Below are 18836 nucleotides of genomic sequence, written 5' to 3' on the forward strand. Positions count from 1 at the left end.
TTGTGTGTCGACCGCAAACAAGTACTCACCCTGATCACACAGGTCCCCGGTCCAGCCCTCTCTGCAAATACACTGGAACGAGTTCACCAGGTCTACGCAGGTACCCCCGTTCAGGCAAGGATTGCCCCGGCAGTCGTTGATGTTCTCGTGGCAGTGCATCCCGGTGTAGCCGGGGTCGCAGATGCATCTCCCGCCGCTGCATCTGCCTCTGCCGGCGCAGGGTGTGCCCTCGCTTCCGCAGCCGGCCTCCTCGTCCATGACGCCGAACTGCGGGTTGTGAGAGGCCGTCTCGGAGCAGTTCTTCCCCTGCCATTGTACCGGGCAGTGACAATAGTAATCGGTCTGCGTGTTGAAACAGGGCGCGGAGTTCCTGCAGGGGTTCGGGCTGCAGTGGTCCCTGTCGATCTCGCACTGATAACCGGTGAACCCGACCGGGCAGACGCACTCGTACGCGTTCACCAAGTCCCTGCACTCGCCGCCGTTCTGGCAGGGCTTCGAGGCGCACTCGTCAATGTCGACGTCGCAGTCCTTGCCCGAGTAGCCCGGGGTGCAGCTGCAGTGATAATGATCGACCAGGTCGATGCAGAGCGCCCCGTTCTGACACTGTCCCACGCAGTCGTTGATGTTCTTCGTGCAATTCTTACCCTCGAAGCCTCTCCTGCAGCGACACCTGAACAAAAAGAACGATGAACTTTCAATCCCGGTACTTCGGTTCCGAAGCCCGACTGCCAAAAGCATCGAGATTCGACTATCGGACAGTTTGATCGGTCTCATCAACAACGTTCCACGTCAAGCACTTTTAAGCGCCACTAATTCGATACGGATCGAACACGACTGGTTAAATAAATGTTAGAGACTCGAGCCAACAGTTGATGCGACTATAAATAACTAGATAGCAAAAATATTAATATTCGTTGGGATTGCGTCACGGCAGTTTCGTTCTACTCCACTAAAGATTAATTAGCGCACGAGCTGAAAAATCAGCGTCTGGAACCGCTCACGGTTTACCTTCATCCTGCGATATTTTACGAGGGCCGCGGATAAAGACGTTCTAATTTAGCCGGCGTTAACGAAACCGCTTTAAGGTGAACCAGTTACGAAACGCGAAAGTTTCGAGTAAGAGGCGGCAAGACGTACTTGTAATCGCCGGCGAGGTTCGTGCAGGTCAGCGAGTTCTTGCACGGGGACTCCTTCAGGGCGCACTCGTCGACGTCGAACTGGCAGAGAACGCCTTGCCAGGCGGAGGGACAGTTGCAGACGAACCCGTTCTTGCCGTCGATGCAAGTGCCGCCGTTCTGACAGGGCTGCGAGGCGCACTCGTCGATGTCGGTCGCGCAGTTGGGCCCGCTGAAACCTGCCGCGCACTCGCAGTGGGCGCTCTCCCCTAGCTCGCCCCTGCAGGTCGCTCCGTTCTGGCAGGGGTTGGACGCGCAGGGGTTGTCGACTTTCTCGCAAGTCGGTCCCGAGAATCCCTCGGGGCAGGTGCACTTGTACTGATCCGGCGCCGTGTTCTCACAGGTGCCCCCGTTCTGGCAGGGCTCGTGGGTCCCGCAATAGTTGAGGTCCTGGTCGCACAGGATGCCGCCCCAGTTCGTGTCGCAGATGCACTGCCAGCTCGAACCGTTGCAGTAGCCGTGCTTGCAGCCTGGATACGGGGTGCATTGGTCGCAGAGCTCGCCGCGCCAGCCGTGACGGCACTTGCACTCGCCGCTCACGTTGCAGTGGCCGTGGACCGGGTGGCATCCCTCTTTACACACCGCTGAAAAGATAGAAGAAGGTTCTCGTTAGTTCGATCACGGACCAATGAATTTTAGTTCACAAATTTATTATCTTCGCGGGCGCGGACGCTTAACAGAGGGTTCGCAGTGTTTTCAAGTAGTCAGAAATCCGAGTCACGGATCAAGGTTTCTGTAACCAACTCCCACAAAGCGAACTCTCTATTCTTCCGTTTCTTCGTTTCCTTTTCAATCGGCGGCTCGACCGACGAAACAAGAAGAAGAACCACGGCCGGCCATAACTCAGCCGGCTTTCCGACCGAATAATCCTCTTCCGTTTAACAATGGCTAGCAGACCGCAAGCGGCACAAAAGTCAGCCGTGAATGGAAGTTAAAACACAAACGATTAATCCGACCATGGGCACGAAAGCACAAGTGTCGGATTATTTTCCACGTCCACGTCCACGGAGGATTATAACGATCATGGATGATTCGTGTGTGCGCGCATGTGCGTTTCTATTTCTCTTTCATTGTCCATCTCTCTCTCTCTCTCTCTCTCTCTCTCTCTCTCTCTCTCTCTTTCTCTCTATGTATCTATCTATCTATCTATCTATCTATCTATTTATCTGTCTATCTCTTTCGGCCGCGTCTTCGAGACAAGGAATTGGAGGGGGGATGGTGGGCCAACAGGTACGCGACGCCTCTTACAGGTGGCAGGATGACGAAATCCAATTTCGTGCGGGCAAGGTACCGTATCTGTGGAAACGATGCTTTCGTTCCCTCGGCTGGACGAAGAAAAAGGAACGTGACGGGGATCTCCGGTCGGAGCCGAGCAACTCAATTAGTCGAGGGGACAGAAAGACGGATGAGAAGTGACAGAGAGAAGGATTATCCCTCTGACCGTGAAACGAAAATTCACGTCGCGCGACACGCGTGCACGAATCCCTCAAACTTTTAATCGGCGTACGAACTCTTTACCGTTACCTCTGCCAAGAGAATGGCGGAGCTGCATACAGGGTGTTCCAAGCAACCGTCTACGATCATCTTACAATGATCGACCCATGAGACTTGGCCTCGATAGGATCTGCCGTCGACGAAGCACTCTTGGAATCCAAGTTTCGAGGAACATACTGTGATCCTTCATGCAAATTCCTACGTTCATTGACTGTTTTATCATTAGTGCAGATTAGTGAGATAAGGGCTCTACTAATTTTAGTTATACGATTTTTAGTATTTTTCAAATTCAAATTCTGCTAATGTAAACTTTAAACTCTTGCTGTACCATTTTCTTCAAATTTACAATACGTAGATATTTTTCATTTATGATCATATCTCTGAAACAGCACATTTTAACCCCTTGCCGTACTTTAACGAGTCAGACTCGTGATGGAGAGATTTCTAGTAATAAGCTATTAGGTATAAATATTCATCCGTTCCTTTAACTGGGAATAAAATTTTATTCTCTCGTTGCCAATACTTAAACATTCGCGTAGATATAAGCACGCGATAAATATAAAATTTCCATTTTCATCTAACAATTTAGTGCGATCGAAGAAATACTAATCGTGCAACTTCTAAAGAAAATGGCACGGCAAGGGGTTAATTTATTGTGCGACTACATTTACTCGAGTGCTTAAATATCGATGAGAAAACTACGGAATTTTATTCTGACATAAAAGATAGTAATAATTAGAAGTATTTGTTACGCATCAGACTCGTCAAAACATAACAAGGGGTTGATGGAGAATCTACGCCCAATCAAAAAAAGATTTCACAACACATCCTCGTGTCCGAGAGACGGTACACGCGATGATGAAATCGGCTTCGTCACTTCCAGTGTGAATGTAATACATGCATATTGTCCGAATAATTTGGGTCTCCTCCGTACATTCTACATGACGGACGTAGCGGACCGAAATGTCAGCCATCTTGGAACGGCTGGCGGAGAGCTCGGCAGAAAATCGTATATATTATAATTCCTATCAGCGCAGGAGAAAGAACTTTTTCACGTCTATCAACCTAAAACCAGTTATTACAAAACTGTTGATTAAGACGCGGCCGGACCCGTGCGGCGTCCAGACTCCCGGCGGACACTTCTTCAAAAAGATCACAGAAACCCGCCGTCACGATCTGTCCACTCGAATCTAGGACAGCGTATTTACACACGGCTAAGTCCCAGCTATTTTTCAGGCTTAATACCTGAACATGTGTGCATGTATATCTATCGGGCGCGCGTCCACACGGCTGCATATTTTCAGGGCGACACGTACGAAGGACGTGCAGCTTTAATGATTAATAGTCGTGCTTTCTCGTTCGCGCGGACAACGCCTGTTGGTGGATATTTATGCGACTGCAGCGGCGTGACACCCAAGGACCTAAATAAAGACGTTCCTGGGTTCTCCTTTTTTTTCTCTCCGAACGTCTCTGGTTGTTTGCATCCTCGCGGATGAACGAGAACTTTCGACTTTTAATTGTTGCGCGCGAATCACGAGGATCTAGATCTCCTAGTCGACCGAACTCTCTGTTATTTTGCTCTCCGACGAACGAGACTCGGTCTCTCTCTTTTTTCCCTCGGTTTTCCGCATCGGGAACGCAACAGGTGCGCGCGCGGGCATTACCCAGCCTGGCGGCCTGGAGGAATCGTCGTTTCGTGATCGCCGATTCGCGGTTAGTTTAGGAAAGTCGATTACCGGTCGACCGCCTGTACGAGATGCTGCCCGATCGAGCGGCTACCTCCGCCAGGGTTAATTGCACTTGTATACGCGTGAAATCGCGTAAATCGAGTGTGTGGGCCGCCTGGGAACGGCGCGACTATAAATCTCGCAAAAATACGAAAAGAAAATTCATCTTCAACCGGCGCGGAACCGTCCGTGTTTGTTCTTCCTATTTCATTTTTTCGCGAGTATTTAGAAATGATGAATATCATCTCGCATCCGTGCATTAATTGGACGTCAGAAGAAATGTTGATGCAATGGTAAATTGCAGATACTTTCCACGATTATTATGTATAAAGTGTACCACTACCCGGCTGCATCAAATCGTGCCTGTTTTTGTTCGGTTCGCAATCAGCGCAGCGGATATAAGGATGAAGCGGTCACGGATTTTTCCTCGAATCGAATCGAACAAAGTAGATCGACCGCGAGATATAATTGAGGCAGAGTCACGGACGGGCTAATGGATCCGGAGATTATTCATGTTTGATTAACACCTAGTATAGTGTACCGTTGCCCCGTTGTTCAGGATCTATAAATCCAGCACCGAGCGTCTACAGTTACACGTCTATGAGTTTTTTGTCAATTCCCCGACACCGAGGAAATTAAACTCGCGCGATTCGTCTTCGTACAAGCCGGCTTCTTTATTTCCTATCCCCGTTCGCCGATCCTATTGGTGAACGGCGGAACGGCCGCCGACGCCGCCGTTGCCGCGAGAAGAATCGAATTACAGGTGAAGGTTCACGACTTTCACGTCGTAACGTTTACCTTTGGCCACAGGCAGAAGCGATAATCTCTCTCTCTCTCTCTCTCTCCGCGGAAAAGCGAACGTTTACTTATCCGACGCTATTAACCGCGACATTTTACGATTTGCTCGCTGCGTGGCCGTAAACTACGCTCGGAGAAACCGCGCCGACGATTCCGAGGACGCGGCAATCGCCGGAAATGATCATATTCGCTCTATCCGACGCCGTTTTCATCGGAAATCGGGATTCCGGAAAATTTTTTGTTCCGAAGATAGACATCGCTTTCTAGAGAGTTCAATCGATGCTCCAGCGAAGTGGCGGATATATTAGATCATCGATGAAAGTCGAAACGGCGCGCGATTTAAGCTTATTCGTGGGTTTTAGGATTATTCAAATAAGTACTATTTTATGTCGTGCAATTTGTTGTTGTTACCATTGTACAAGAAACCTTGAATATCGTTAACGTTTAAGTAAAATTTTATATTTTAATCCATACAGGTCTTTTTAAATTAAAATTACACATTATAGATAATGTTTGTTTAGAGCACACGTTAAACGAAAATAAATAAAAAATCCAAAATAATGAAGTAAAAATTAAAAATGAAGAATTAAAAAATTGTAAGGAAACAAAATAAATATCTTCGTTGAGACAATAGAAATTTTTATCCCACGTTACGATGGCTTACTGTACCCAGGAACATGCGTCCGTGTATCACGTTTTTTAAATTTTATCGGTAAGTGTACTTTCTTGATCCCGCCAATTTAGTATTTAGCGAGATTTATAATTGAAGAGATACCCGGTTAATGTACGAGATTACGCGAGTAAATGGCAACTGGCGAATTCGAGGTGCGAAATATAAACGGGCGAAAATTACCGGAGGATCCTTTACCCAATTATTTTCGTGGGGCGCGCGATGATTAACGATCGGTCCGGGAGATGAACGAGTTTTCGGGATCGCTCGGTTCGCTCGCGAGCATCGTCGATTTTACGAGAAGCATCGAGAGTCGTTTTACGATCGTGGTTTACGGCGAAAAGGGGTCAAATGCAAACGAACGTGTGCCACGTCCGAGCCAGGATAACGCTTCTCTCTCCGCGAACGGTGTTGCCGGCGATGCGCGCCCGCGCGCGCGCGCTCTCGGAGCTCGTGTGAAGACGATGCACGAGTGAAATTCTCGTATTGACCTTTCACAGCGCGACAAAAATGCCGGAGCCAGTTCTCTCCTTCTCGTAACCGACCGGCTCATCGTCTCACGAGTACACGATTTCCACCGATAGTCCCTAATTGGGGTCGTACCGTCCTTCTTCCTCCCTCGGCGCCGTCGAAAGTGGAGCGTGCCTAATTGTGGGACGATAATATGATCTTGCCGCGCCGTAAAACTGTTGAATATTCCGGTGTCAAGGGGATGCGACCTCGTTCGTTACTTTAGGGACACTTTCTATGTAAACGATTATACCTCGGCCATTGTTCGATCCCTACATGGACCGTTCCGTTCGACGATGCTGTTGTACCGGCAGCCTTGGCTCCGCCGACTATTTTCATTTCGAATCAACAGCTTCGCATTACGAGGCTTCAATCGCAGATCGAGGAAGAAGCTCACGTTTCCCTTCGAGAGAAAATCTTAAAGTTCACAGTGTCAAGGGGAACCAGCTGCTGCGAGGACGACGGTTTTCCTTTGATTCTTTATCACTGCAAATTGCTGATGCGTGCAAACAACTTTGGAATCGGAAAACATCTCTTGAGCAATAATATGACGATATAATTACAACTCTTGCACATTTTACAGTGATCATAATATTCAAACCTGAAAATCACGTTCCTCGTGATTGAATCTCCCGTTTACGCGATCAGCTTCCAACAATGAACCGAAGGATATAATTATTTGCTTAAACAAAGCACTTGCTCCTGATGTTTGCTGATGTGCCGATTCTATTTATACCTATTGAATAATAATCGATCGCGGAATGGGCGCAACACCGACGGAAAAAAGAAGGAAACCAATGAAATTCTGCATAGACGCGGACGCCATTGATGGATATCTATTCATGTTATTCATTCGGAGAGTAAATCAGCTTACTGGACCGCTCGGGCCATGAAAAATAGACGCAGTCGCAATTTGCATACTGTTCCCATCATTACGTGTTACGTGTTTACCAATGTTCTAGACGTTTGCTTTCGGAATCGCGAGGAAGGACGTTTTACTCGTGTGGTAAACGATTCGAACGATAGAAACGATCCTTATCCGTTAAATTATTTCTAGTGTTTTACAATTCTTTTCTTAGATCCATCAATTGTTATGAACATGGTAATTTATGTGCTTTATTTAGAGTGTCGTCCTATTGAAAAAAGTTGCACTCGCCGTTTAGAGGATTCGAAATTCTAGGAATTATTATTTCGAAAATTATCGAGTACCTTATAATAATTTGGAATGGATTAGGACGAATTCTAATTAACTTAAAAAAGTGACGAAACGTTGGTTATGATCCTGAGACACAAAATCAATTGTCACAGAAAAAAACGTAGTTATAATTTTTTATTAATTAATCACAGTTAAAGTGAGTTTCAAAAGTATTTCCGTAAGTAGATGGTTCGCTGATAGAAGGTTGTGGTATAGAAGTAGATTAACCCTTTGTATTCGAAGAATTTCCTCCGATCACTAAACTTGGATCTCTTAAAACCTTGGACGAATTTATTTTGAAAGTGCCACAATTATCAGTTTTTTTCCATATCTCAGACAGCGGACGTCCGAGTGCAAAGGGTTGGGACGCTACCGCGTGATACGCCACAAAGAGTGATACCTTTCGGGCAGATCTCGTGCTGCGACACGGTTACCAGAACCAATTAGCAGCGTGGTCGCGGTGGAAAGTTTGGAAGCCGCTCGAAAACGTCGGCGTGGAGATAAAACGTTTGTAATATCAGCAGTCGGATGACGATGATCGCTAACACGGGGGGAGGCGGAAGTAACGATTAAGCAGCGAAGAAAGAGCCGCCATATTAGTCGGGCCAGCATTGTGCGAGGGGATCTGGCGTGATGTTGCTACCTTTATATGATCGTACGACATGCGTCTAACGTCCGTTCATTGAGGCACGCTTCGAGATCATTCGTGTGTTTCACTGTGCCGACGATGCGACGAGACGCGACGCGCCCGCTGGTCTCCGGCTACTTTTCCAGGAGAGTCCCACGGCACACGGAAGTCCCATAGCGGTCTCACGGGGAAACGAATTACCGAACGAAGATGCACGACGTCTCTCACCTGTCAATCGTTTTATGCGTGTAGCGACTAACCGAGGGAATTTTCACTTTCCTCTCGGCTACAAAGAAGCGCGCGTCCCGTCGCCGTGTCCTCGCCGGCATCCCATTGACGTTTTTAGTCACGGCCGATTGTTTTTCGGCAGCCGGCTGCAAGGTGCGCTGCGGTAGTTAACGGGCACAACGCGATTATTTATTGCAACGAGGCGGCCCACGTCACTCGGACAATTAATCGGGGGTGACGGGTCAAGTAGCTGGGAACATTCTGCCGAAGTCTGGAATTCTCTATTCGACGGCCGACGGGAACTCGATTGTTGGAATTGCAAACGAAAAAGAAGAATACTTAATACCCCGAGGAATGAAGTCTGACATTTTCTGCGACAGATGAAGACTGTCTTTTTCTGCGGTGAGGCAAGACAGTTTGCCTTCTGGCATGAAATGTGCTCCAGCTATTGTTAATTCTAGTCCGCGACTTTTTATGCGTTATTTATAAATTATTTGTATTAACTGTAAGACATAGAAGTTACACAGATATTTCTCTTGTTAATTATTTCAGTGGAAGAGATATAATAATATTTTTAAATTGCTTTTACTATTTTGTATTTGATCTATTAATTTCTATTCCGAATGCATAAAATCCTAATCTAGTTGTTTCATTCAAATTACGAGGTAATAATTATTCTACAATTATTGTTAATGAAATTATAAAGACACTTCCCCGGAAATCATTAAATAAATTTATCCATTCGAACCCATACTAATATGGAATTTGCAAATAGTCGAAAGAAATTAAATCTTAATTTTATAAAACAAAAACGTAAGAAACTCGAAACTTTTTAAAACAATTTAATATATGCAATTTACGATACGGAAGAGGTTCCAAGACGCTAATACAAGACAGCAAATCATGGTAAACGTTCGCGCAGATCTAAGACCTACTTACGAATAATCCGAACAAAGGATTCAATCGATCGAAAGATTCAATAGACAAGATCGAAGTAAACATGCGAATGGAACCAATGGAATAACATCGGACAACCGTGTATCCTGCCATTTTGGTTTCGCCGGAGCCAATTTCGCCGTCGATCTTTCAGGGAATCGGACGGAGAGGAGCGTGTCTAGAGCGGCAAGGCTAACATCACAGATTACGCGGCAGTTCTTTCCATTGACCGAATACGTTTTTTGCGGGAGGCGAACGGTGGACCGGTCGCGTAGGAAAGTCCGGTCGATCGATCGCACGGCGGCTCGTTAGCTTCGGGAGCAGTCGTCCGTGAGAAACGCGAGCGAAACGGCGCGGAGCGATGCGGCGTAAGTCGCGCAAGTGCGATTACGCGCGACGCGAGATTTCACGCTTCGGAGATCGATTAATTATTCCCTGGCCGGCGGCGGAGGCGAGCAAAAAACCCGGGGAGTCGTTTAGCCGCCAATATCGCCACGGGCCCCTCGCGCGACGCTTCGTTGCATGCATAACGAGACAGCAACGACAACGACGACGACGACGACGACGACGACGACAAAAGCGGCGTTCCTGCTTGTTCATGGGACGCGGCAGCTTGCTCGTGTTTCGCTTTTTTTTTTTGCCACGGTTTTTATTCTACCTAAAGCACCCTGTCCTTTTTCACGATCTCACGGCGCGACCGATTTCCGTTTGAAATCGCGCCGTTCGATAACTCGCGCGGAATGAGCCGTGCCGCGTATCAAAGGAGCCATTATGTATTTACATGATTTTATTAGGTCGTAAAGGAACTAACGACACGATGAAGCTTTAATATTGCGTCATTTTTATGGCGGTTCTTCGGACACCCGGTGACGGAGGACTCCGTGTTGAGCAGACGATCGGATACTAATTAATCTTGTATGCAGATCAGTTTGGGAAGGGACGCCGCGCGGTGGTACATCTTCTGAGAAGGTTTGCCGAAATACAATTTTTGAAGTTCGCCGCAACAAGATACTACTTTAGCAAGCAGGAGTGGGTTAAAATTATAATGACGTGAGTTACATTTTCCTCAGCGTGATAAAAAAGCACCATTATAATGTATGGTACTTTTATAATTTATTTCATTTGTCTTTTTCATATTTTGGCATGTATAGTTTACATACAAACACGTTCTAACGTTTCACATTCTAACCCAATCATATGTTGCATACAGTTTATAGCATCAAATGAAATTTTCAAAAATCATGCATGATTACTAAGAGCAACATCTTGAAAGCATCAAGCAGAAATTTATTCCATTGTAGAAACCATTTGTAGAACATTTTACTAGTACATTAAGTGTTGCAAAGATAAACTTTGTACAACAATAATATCCAATAAAAAAATGTTGTCCTTGTTAATTTTAAGGATATTTAAGTTCTAAGTGTCATCGACGCTTAAAAATCCACCAACACTATAAAAGATGTTGAAATCGAAATAGTCGCTAATTTTTATATTTTAATTATATAATTATAGCCGATTATGATATGCTCAAATTCTGCAACCTCAAAAACATGAAAAGTGCCGACGCTTATAAAGATCGTACGAAGTTATGAACTTCTGGAACATCCTATGCATTATTCATGCGAATTGCACAGAAGTGTATGCAAATGTATCAGGTGAGATCGATTCGCTGATTAATATGGATTCAGATTAATGGATTGTACAAACATTGCACAAGCTTGCCACGCGGATTTTGTTGAAACTTTGTATAACAAAGAACACTTGTCTCGTGCGCGAAGGTTCTCGAGGATAATTATAGAAAAGCTTGAATGTTATTTGCTAAAGATATACGTATAATAGCGAGCAAATGAAAAGGAAAGGTAAATATGTAATAAGTGAACTGGGGATGTATAAATTTATAATCAATTTATGACGTATGCAGATATTTAAAATGCAAGAGAAATATAAATAATGATGTTTTCTAATGATGTTTTTATCTTCTTTTTGAGATTAATCAGCTTTTAGTTGACAGAGGAATCTTTTCTTTAACATATAATTCTTGTAAATAGAAAAACATGAAACATTGTCTATTCAAAGTACATACAAGTCCAAAACATTTGCCAATGTAAAATGACGAGTTACTATAGAAAAAGTATAATAAAGAATAAGATTGACTCACCTGTTTCGCAGTCGGAGCCCTTCCATCCCTGTATGCACACCTTGTCGCCGTTCTCGTCGCAGGTGTAATGACCGAATATGTCGTTTCGTGGTCGGCAGAACTTCGTGCAGGTCGCGTTGTAGTAATGATCCGCGCACTGGACCCGAACGCGATAGGCTAAATGAGCGTTCCTTCCTTGATGATTGAGGGTGTGCCACGTGGGTCCTGGCAAGACAATGCCGCTGTAACTTGCTTCCTCGATCACGCCCGCGCTCGCCTCGTCCCTCGCTTGCAAGATCAGCGTGAATTGCCTCTGCGAAACCACGATTTCAATAATTAAAACGGAACCGCCTTGCACACGGCGAACAATACGATTTTAATTGAAAAGGAAAACAAATTTACGGGAAGCAGAAATTCTTTTAAAGACAATAAAAAAATTATGATGGAGTTTCATGGTAATAACTCTAAGTACTAAGTTCATCGCTTGACTCGGTTGCATAGTGACAAGACTTGTTTAAAGAAACGGATGCAAAGAACGAAAGCGGTAAATTGAGAATGATCTTTGCCACGGCTACTGGTATTAATAGCGGCTTGGAAAATTTCATTGTTGTCGCGGAGCGCTGCAGCAGACGTTACAGCCTGGAATTGCTCTGTTCCGGTAAAGGCGAATCGAATACGGAACGGGTGACGTCACCCTCGTCTAGGGCTGCTTTGACAGAGGAAAGAAGATGCTTTGATGAAGCCAGCAATTAACCCTTGCCCAGCTTGAATAATTCCTCAGCGGCCACGGCCCTAAGTGGAACCTTCCGAGATGAACTTTCGCAAATTTATACAGCGTTTCCTGACCCTTCGCGCTGACGTGTAACACGCTCGAATAAAATTACCATTTTTCTTTTGCGGCTAACGCGCTCTACCACATTAATCGTGACTATAAAATATTTAAAATATAGGCGATAAATTACGAGACACAGTTTTTACGTCAGGAGTGTTTCTTTTACGAGTTACCGCATTAGGTTAACTCTTTAACCTTTCTTCAACGAATCGCCAAATTGCTTAAAGTACCGTTCGTTAATGTTATGTCATCTTCCGGTGCATTTAGAATATTTACGCGCATCATCGTCTTCGTAATAGAAAAGTGAATGAGAAAACTTGTTACTAACATTTTTTTAATGAGTACGTTAGATTAGAAATTTTAGAAAAATTTTATTTTATTTCTAACTTCTCACGACAATGAAACGGATGATCATCTATAGTACAAATGTTCCATAAAAATTGCCATGAACTCGGATTGAACTTTCGGCCCAGATAGGCCGGTCTATTTCCGAAGATAATGTTATACTATCGCGTCGTTTTTTCGCGATCGTTTGAAAATTGCGGAAAATTATCGAACACTTAGCACGATCGTTCGCTCCCAAATCGGTAAAGCCGGCAAAAAGCCGGTGCACGCGTAAGGCTAACGCGACTTCCAATCGTGGAAGTGTCGTGCCGCTTAAGGAAGCAATTCGCAGGTAAGAAACGGTCCCGCAAGCGGCGACATTAGCCGCGTTATCTAAGCATTTGGGTTGCCAGCAGGAGGGAATGTTTTCGCTAATTCGAGATCGGTAGTTCAGTCACGATCAGGCAGTTAGCCGAGTGAACATGACTCCGAAAGCAGAAAAGGAATCGATCAACCGGGAGTAATCCGTTCCCACATATCGTGAGGAGAACCGTTCGTTTCGACAACGTAGAGTCTGCGAATTCGGGAAACATCACAAACTGAGCAATTAACATATTTCACGATTAATATTATTATGGAAGATATGAATTCAGTTTAAACATTAATAAAGGCGTAAAATATTTAATCGTTTTTATGTTTCCAGTTCCATGTACTATTTCTGTTGATATAACTTTTGTGTATTATTTTACAAAAATCAGGATAACAGAAATATTTGAATTATTAACCAATCATTTCTCGTATTGTAAAAATATTATAAATGTTTTTTAACTTCTTGCATTTAAGCAACGAGTCTAGTCCGTGATGATGATTTATATATGAGGTCTACGATAAATATGAATGTTATTCTTTCGTTCTAAATGGAAATAAAATTTGTTTCTTCTGTTCAAAAAATGTAAAACTATTTTGAAATAAAAGACAACTTTGAATATTTAGACTTCTTGACATATTTCTGCTGGCTTTAGAAATCTCTATTGGTAGAAGTCTCGTTTTTTATTGTCAAAATACCGAATCAAGTGCTTATTCAACACGCTCGTAAAACGAAATTTAATCGAAGAATTTAACAACATTCCGGCCAGCGCAATATGGCTACAAAATGAAATATGACAGGATATCCTCTAGAAAATGATATATAATCGCAATCACGTCAAACCGGCGATTTTTCCTGCAAGCTAAAAATGTTCTGCATCGATCACCAGCCGTTAAAAATCGTGATGCGTAGCCGATAGTCTGAAAATATTCCCCTTTCGTTTTTCTTGCGAACGCATAAAGTCGGCAGTCTAATGGCAACTAACTCGCGGAGAGTCTATTAAGCTTGACGCGATGGAAGGCCCGCTGAAAGCGCAAAAGGAGAATATCGTGTTTCGAAAAATCAGCGAAAACCTGTTGGCCAGGATCATTTGTAACGCGAGGTTTCACCGGGAGGTTCGGTTATTTTTCACTTTCGCTGGGTGGGAGGGCCGCGGCGCGGCGCGGCACGACCGCGACCACGCGAAACACCTGCGGTTCTAATTAAAAAATCGAGGTAGCTGGTGGCTTCGAAAGTCCCTCCTCTCATTGTCTACCGGCGAGGATCTTCAAGTTCATTAAACCGGGCGCGCACACGGTCGAGCGCGCGGGACACCGATGCACCAATGCACCGATGCACCGCGCGGTGCGGCGTGATCCTTTTTTTCTCGGAGCGGGACCGGTTCCATCGGGAACACTTCCAGCTTTCTATCGTCGGGCCTCGGACTCCCGGACACCCCTTTGGGACTCGCTCGCTTCTGCTGATGCTGCTGCTGCTGCTGCTGCTGCTGCTGCTGCTGCTGCGGCTGCGGCTGCGGCTGCACGGACGAACAGATAGCCCCTGTCTTCCGCGGCAGCCGCGATTGGAATTTATTTATTGCATTAGCCGACCGTCACTCACGGGACTTGATTGGTGGTACCAATCAGGTCCGACGTTGCGACGAGCGGAGACGCTTCTCCGCCGATCCGTGGACGAACGATGGAGGAACGGAACCACCGGGGAACCACGCCGTGTGCACCGTGCAACGAGACTCGGCCGGACCCCGCTGTAATTATTCTGATTTGTGGCGGGACGACGCGGCCGACGGAACATCGACTGGTCCCGTGAAAAATTGCGGGGGTGGTGGGCTCGATTACACGTCGATCGGTAATTATGGACGGCCACGTTTTCATGGAACATTTGTTTTACCTCGTTTTCCTGTCCCCGCTCGAGGGACTCGCAGAAGGCGTAACGAATGTGGGAATCGAAATCTTTTGATTCGAGAATCGGGCGATGCGTCGCTCGAACGTTCGCGACACTTGCTTGAAATTATAGACGTTGCGATCTTCTCACGTTTCAAGAGCTTTCCGCGGAATCGTGGCAAACGCGAGTATAGTTTGCCGATTTGTGTTTTTAAACGTCCCCCTTGCGGACAGACTGCAGACAGAACTGTAATGTATAAGAGGGATCGTGCCTGCTTTGTTCTCTTTCATACCGTGCACTTAAGGCGTCCGTTCCCATATTCTCTTCAACGACTTGTTTCTCTTGCGCCGTCTGCGACCTTCGCTAAAGATCTGTGAAAATCTTGCTCGTTTTAACACGTTGATACCGTGCTTCCCACGTGACAAGATTAGAATCGCTTTAATGAAAAGTGTTACACCTTGCGTTACAAACATGTACATTGTCTCTTAATAACGCTTAACAGTAGAACGAAAGGAGTTAATAAAACTCAACGGCTTGTGTTTCTTTGTAGAAGATACCGTATCACGAAAGTGGAATCTATTCGAAATGAATTTTAATGGAAACCCTTTCCCACTAAAAATAGCTTTTTAAAATTGTAAAACACTTATATCTTAACGTTACATCTTCCGTGTCACATGTTGGAAACGAAGCTATATTTTTACTTCTATGGAAGAATGCTGATGTTACAGCACTTAACTGTACGATTTGAACTTGATTAAATAAAATGCTGTAATTTTATGTGGTTGCTACGGTTGTTCTGGTGGCAGTCAGAGTGTCAAATTAAGGTAACTGTATTATCGATTAGAGTTCATAAAAAATAGAATTTAGAAGAAACGAGACGCTCTTGTATATTGCCGCTTTCGCACGTTTTGGCCAACAAGAAATACTTGGCCGTGTCCGTTTCGCGATCCAATTTCATTTTCGCCGACGGTCTCGCGGAAGTGCAAAATATCTCGGTCCGATCCTCTAGCCGACACAAAGAGCCACGCTGTGGCCATTCCGCGGCGAGTCGGGCCGTCTCGTGCTAAATGTAAAGTCGGTTCTCGTTGCTGCCACTACCTAGAGCAGATGAGCGCTAATTGGTGTTAATTGGTGGCTCGCTTGGGGCCCGGCGTTCCCACGCCCGCGACTTTCATGCTCGCATTTTTTCCTCTTCTTTTTCGTTACACCTCGTATATATATTCTAATTCGTCCGTCTGTCGCGGTCGCTTCCTTGCCGGGGGAGAAAAGAGCCGTTTCTTTGTGCGGGCACTCTCGCGGCCGTGGACGTTCCCTTTTGTCGGGACGTCTTAATCGATATGAGTCAGCGACTGAATTACGATCAGATAAAATTTCTATTATTCCGACGATTTCTGATTGAATCGACATTCACCGACCGGCCCCTGGAATGCCGAACCGGCTGAATAGAGAGAGGAGTGATAGATTTCAAAAGCCCAAAAAGGAATCGAGCCTTGTACAAATGCGTCTTGTGAACACCGATTTTACGGGCCCGTATTGTTGCCGGAATATGTGCCCTATAAACGCGATCGAATGAGACGCACAAAGAGAGGTGTGATCGTTAAACCGCGTTCCATTACCTACAATAGAAACCCCGTGCTTCTATTTCATAAAACGTGAATTGTATGACAATATATCCCTTTTTTTACAGTTTCGATCGAAAACACTGTCACGATATAAAATATCGAAGATAATATAACGAAATTCTTATTTCACTGTTCTGTATTTTGGTTACTCGCATCGGCTATGAATACACGAAATCATATAAGATAGTATTTAATTCCGATGCTTGAAAAATCGTTAAACCGAAGACGAACTTACGAGGATGCGAGAACTTACAACACTCGTTAATTGAAAAAATAATACAATGCAGCGTGAGCACTGCTCCGTTTTCAATGACAGCGTGTTTAAACGTGGTGCAGGGTCTGAAGACCTTTTGATTGCATGTCAAACCGTCTCCACTGTTTGACGAAGAAGAATAAACGGCTGAAGTGCAAGCAACAGAGATCCAAGCACGTGAAGAGACCTATAACCGGTGGATCTAAGAATTCGCGTGGGCGGTTCGCGCAACGTTCCGCAGAAAACCGCTTCACGGGCTCCGCCAATTTCCCCTTTCACTGGTAAAATATCACTGAAAACCAGCCTCGTCCATGGAGCGACCGATAAATTATTGAGGAGCACCGGTAAAAGGCACGGCTCTCGACCACCGGGCTTCTCGATCATCGATCGATCTGCACGCGACGTGGGCCGTCTCCGCCCGTGGGCGTAGGAAATTCATTAACTCGAATATTATTCCTCGAGATGTCGATACGCGAGAACTAATTAATTAATTTCCTGTCGCTGCGTTGGTCTATCGAAGATAGACATTTGTAGCATTTTCCACGTATTTTAACAACTATTGTAATGAATCGTGAATGCATTTTAAAAAATATTTTACTTTTATAAAACACGTTTTAAAGATGGTCTTTGTGCTATCTGAGTGTTATTTATTGTTCCCAAAAATCTTAAATATTCAGTTCCCTTTCTACCGTATCCGCATTATTCATTTATCAACAATTATACGCATGATCGATTCGCGCAGAGAGATTTAGTCTTCGATCGTATCGGATGGAACACGTAACCATGTAAAATCGTAATTAATCAAAATCAAATATATCGTACGGACACATTACAATTTATTTGTATTAGTGATTGATGGCTAGTTGGCTTCCACATAAGTCACGGCATCAATCATCAATTTTGTTGTCAAAATTAAGCTGACGAGGTTTGCGTGAGATTCCTTCACTGTAACATAGCTGTATTTCATTCCAACAGGAACTAATCAATGAAGACAGCGCATGGGAATTTTTTCGTGTGCGATCGACTGAAACATTTCTATGAATAACTTCATTCTTTATATACTGTTGCACGCGCATGTTTTACATTTAAATATCTTCATTAAAGATTGCCATCATTGATCCAGCCGAATAAAGAACTAGGTATGGTCTGCGTAATCCGATCGACCGTATTACCACAGACTATAGCTACCTTGCCAAACGTGTCGATTTTTTTTTGTTCGAAACAATATTTCAAACACCAACTGCAGAGTTATATTACATAAAGCTGGAACGTCTTTTACTATAACATTTAACATATTAATAACGAGGAATTTTTATTAACTCTTTGCACTCCAAGCCATTTTATCTCAAAATATGAAATAATTCTCCTGGCTCATAGTATCACTATTCTGTACAATAAAGTGCACCTTTACGCCTACGAAATTGATTCTTACGATTTATAGCAACAATTTCACTACTCAACAATTTTTTTAAATCTCAACTTCATTATTATAAAAATTATTATCGAACGCAATAGAATAATTTTAGTGGTGCCTCAGAGTCACCATTCGAGTGCAAAGGGTTAAAATTTCCCTATAAGCCTTCAACATGTGCATACTAAAAATGTGACAAATATTTTTATAATTAATATATATCATCGTAATTTTATAGTTATATGTATAGTTATACGTATTCATCTGCCAGAAAAACATTAATAAATATACATCACAATAAGTGGAATAAAATGACAATTCTCCTATCCTGCCAATGATATTTTAATGTATTCTTTTATATCACTGTACTATTACTATTAATATAAATACTATTAATATAAAAAATATTAATATTTAAACGTCAAAGCAAAGATTGGCGCACGATGAATATAAATTCTCATGTAGAAATTAAATAGGGACGAATAAGTGCAAACCAACGTAGGTGTGCAAGAAATCGCAGTGAAAAGGGTTAAAATTTGCTGCCGAGAAGGTAGGTTTTCGAGGAGGGCAGCGTGGGTACCGTGAAAATCGTGATCGAAAGGTATCGACGGAAGCGAGGCGAGCACGTAGAGTACGAGGAGGCTCTAT

The 18836-nt window shown here is 44.3% G+C and overlaps 1 protein-coding gene across 1 annotated transcript in view; it reads right to left on the reverse strand.

Moving 5' to 3' along the window:
* Nucleotides 1-18836, reverse strand: part of Ser (protein serrate) — a 63743-nt gene that overhangs the window by 4556 nt on the left and 40351 nt on the right. Inside the window, exons 3-5 of the mRNA XM_078178980.1 lie at nt 11520-11811; nt 1138-1759; nt 30-670 (exon numbers count right to left, since the gene is read on the reverse strand). Of these exons, the coding sequence (XP_078035106.1) occupies nt 30-670; nt 1138-1759; nt 11520-11811 (1555 nt within the window). The remainder of the gene's footprint in view (nt 1-29; nt 671-1137; nt 1760-11519; nt 11812-18836) is intronic.

This window comes from Augochlora pura, chromosome 4, assembly GCF_028453695.1.
Source record: "Augochlora pura isolate Apur16 chromosome 4, APUR_v2.2.1, whole genome shotgun sequence".
Taxonomy (NCBI): Eukaryota; Metazoa; Arthropoda; class Insecta; order Hymenoptera; family Halictidae; genus Augochlora; species Augochlora pura.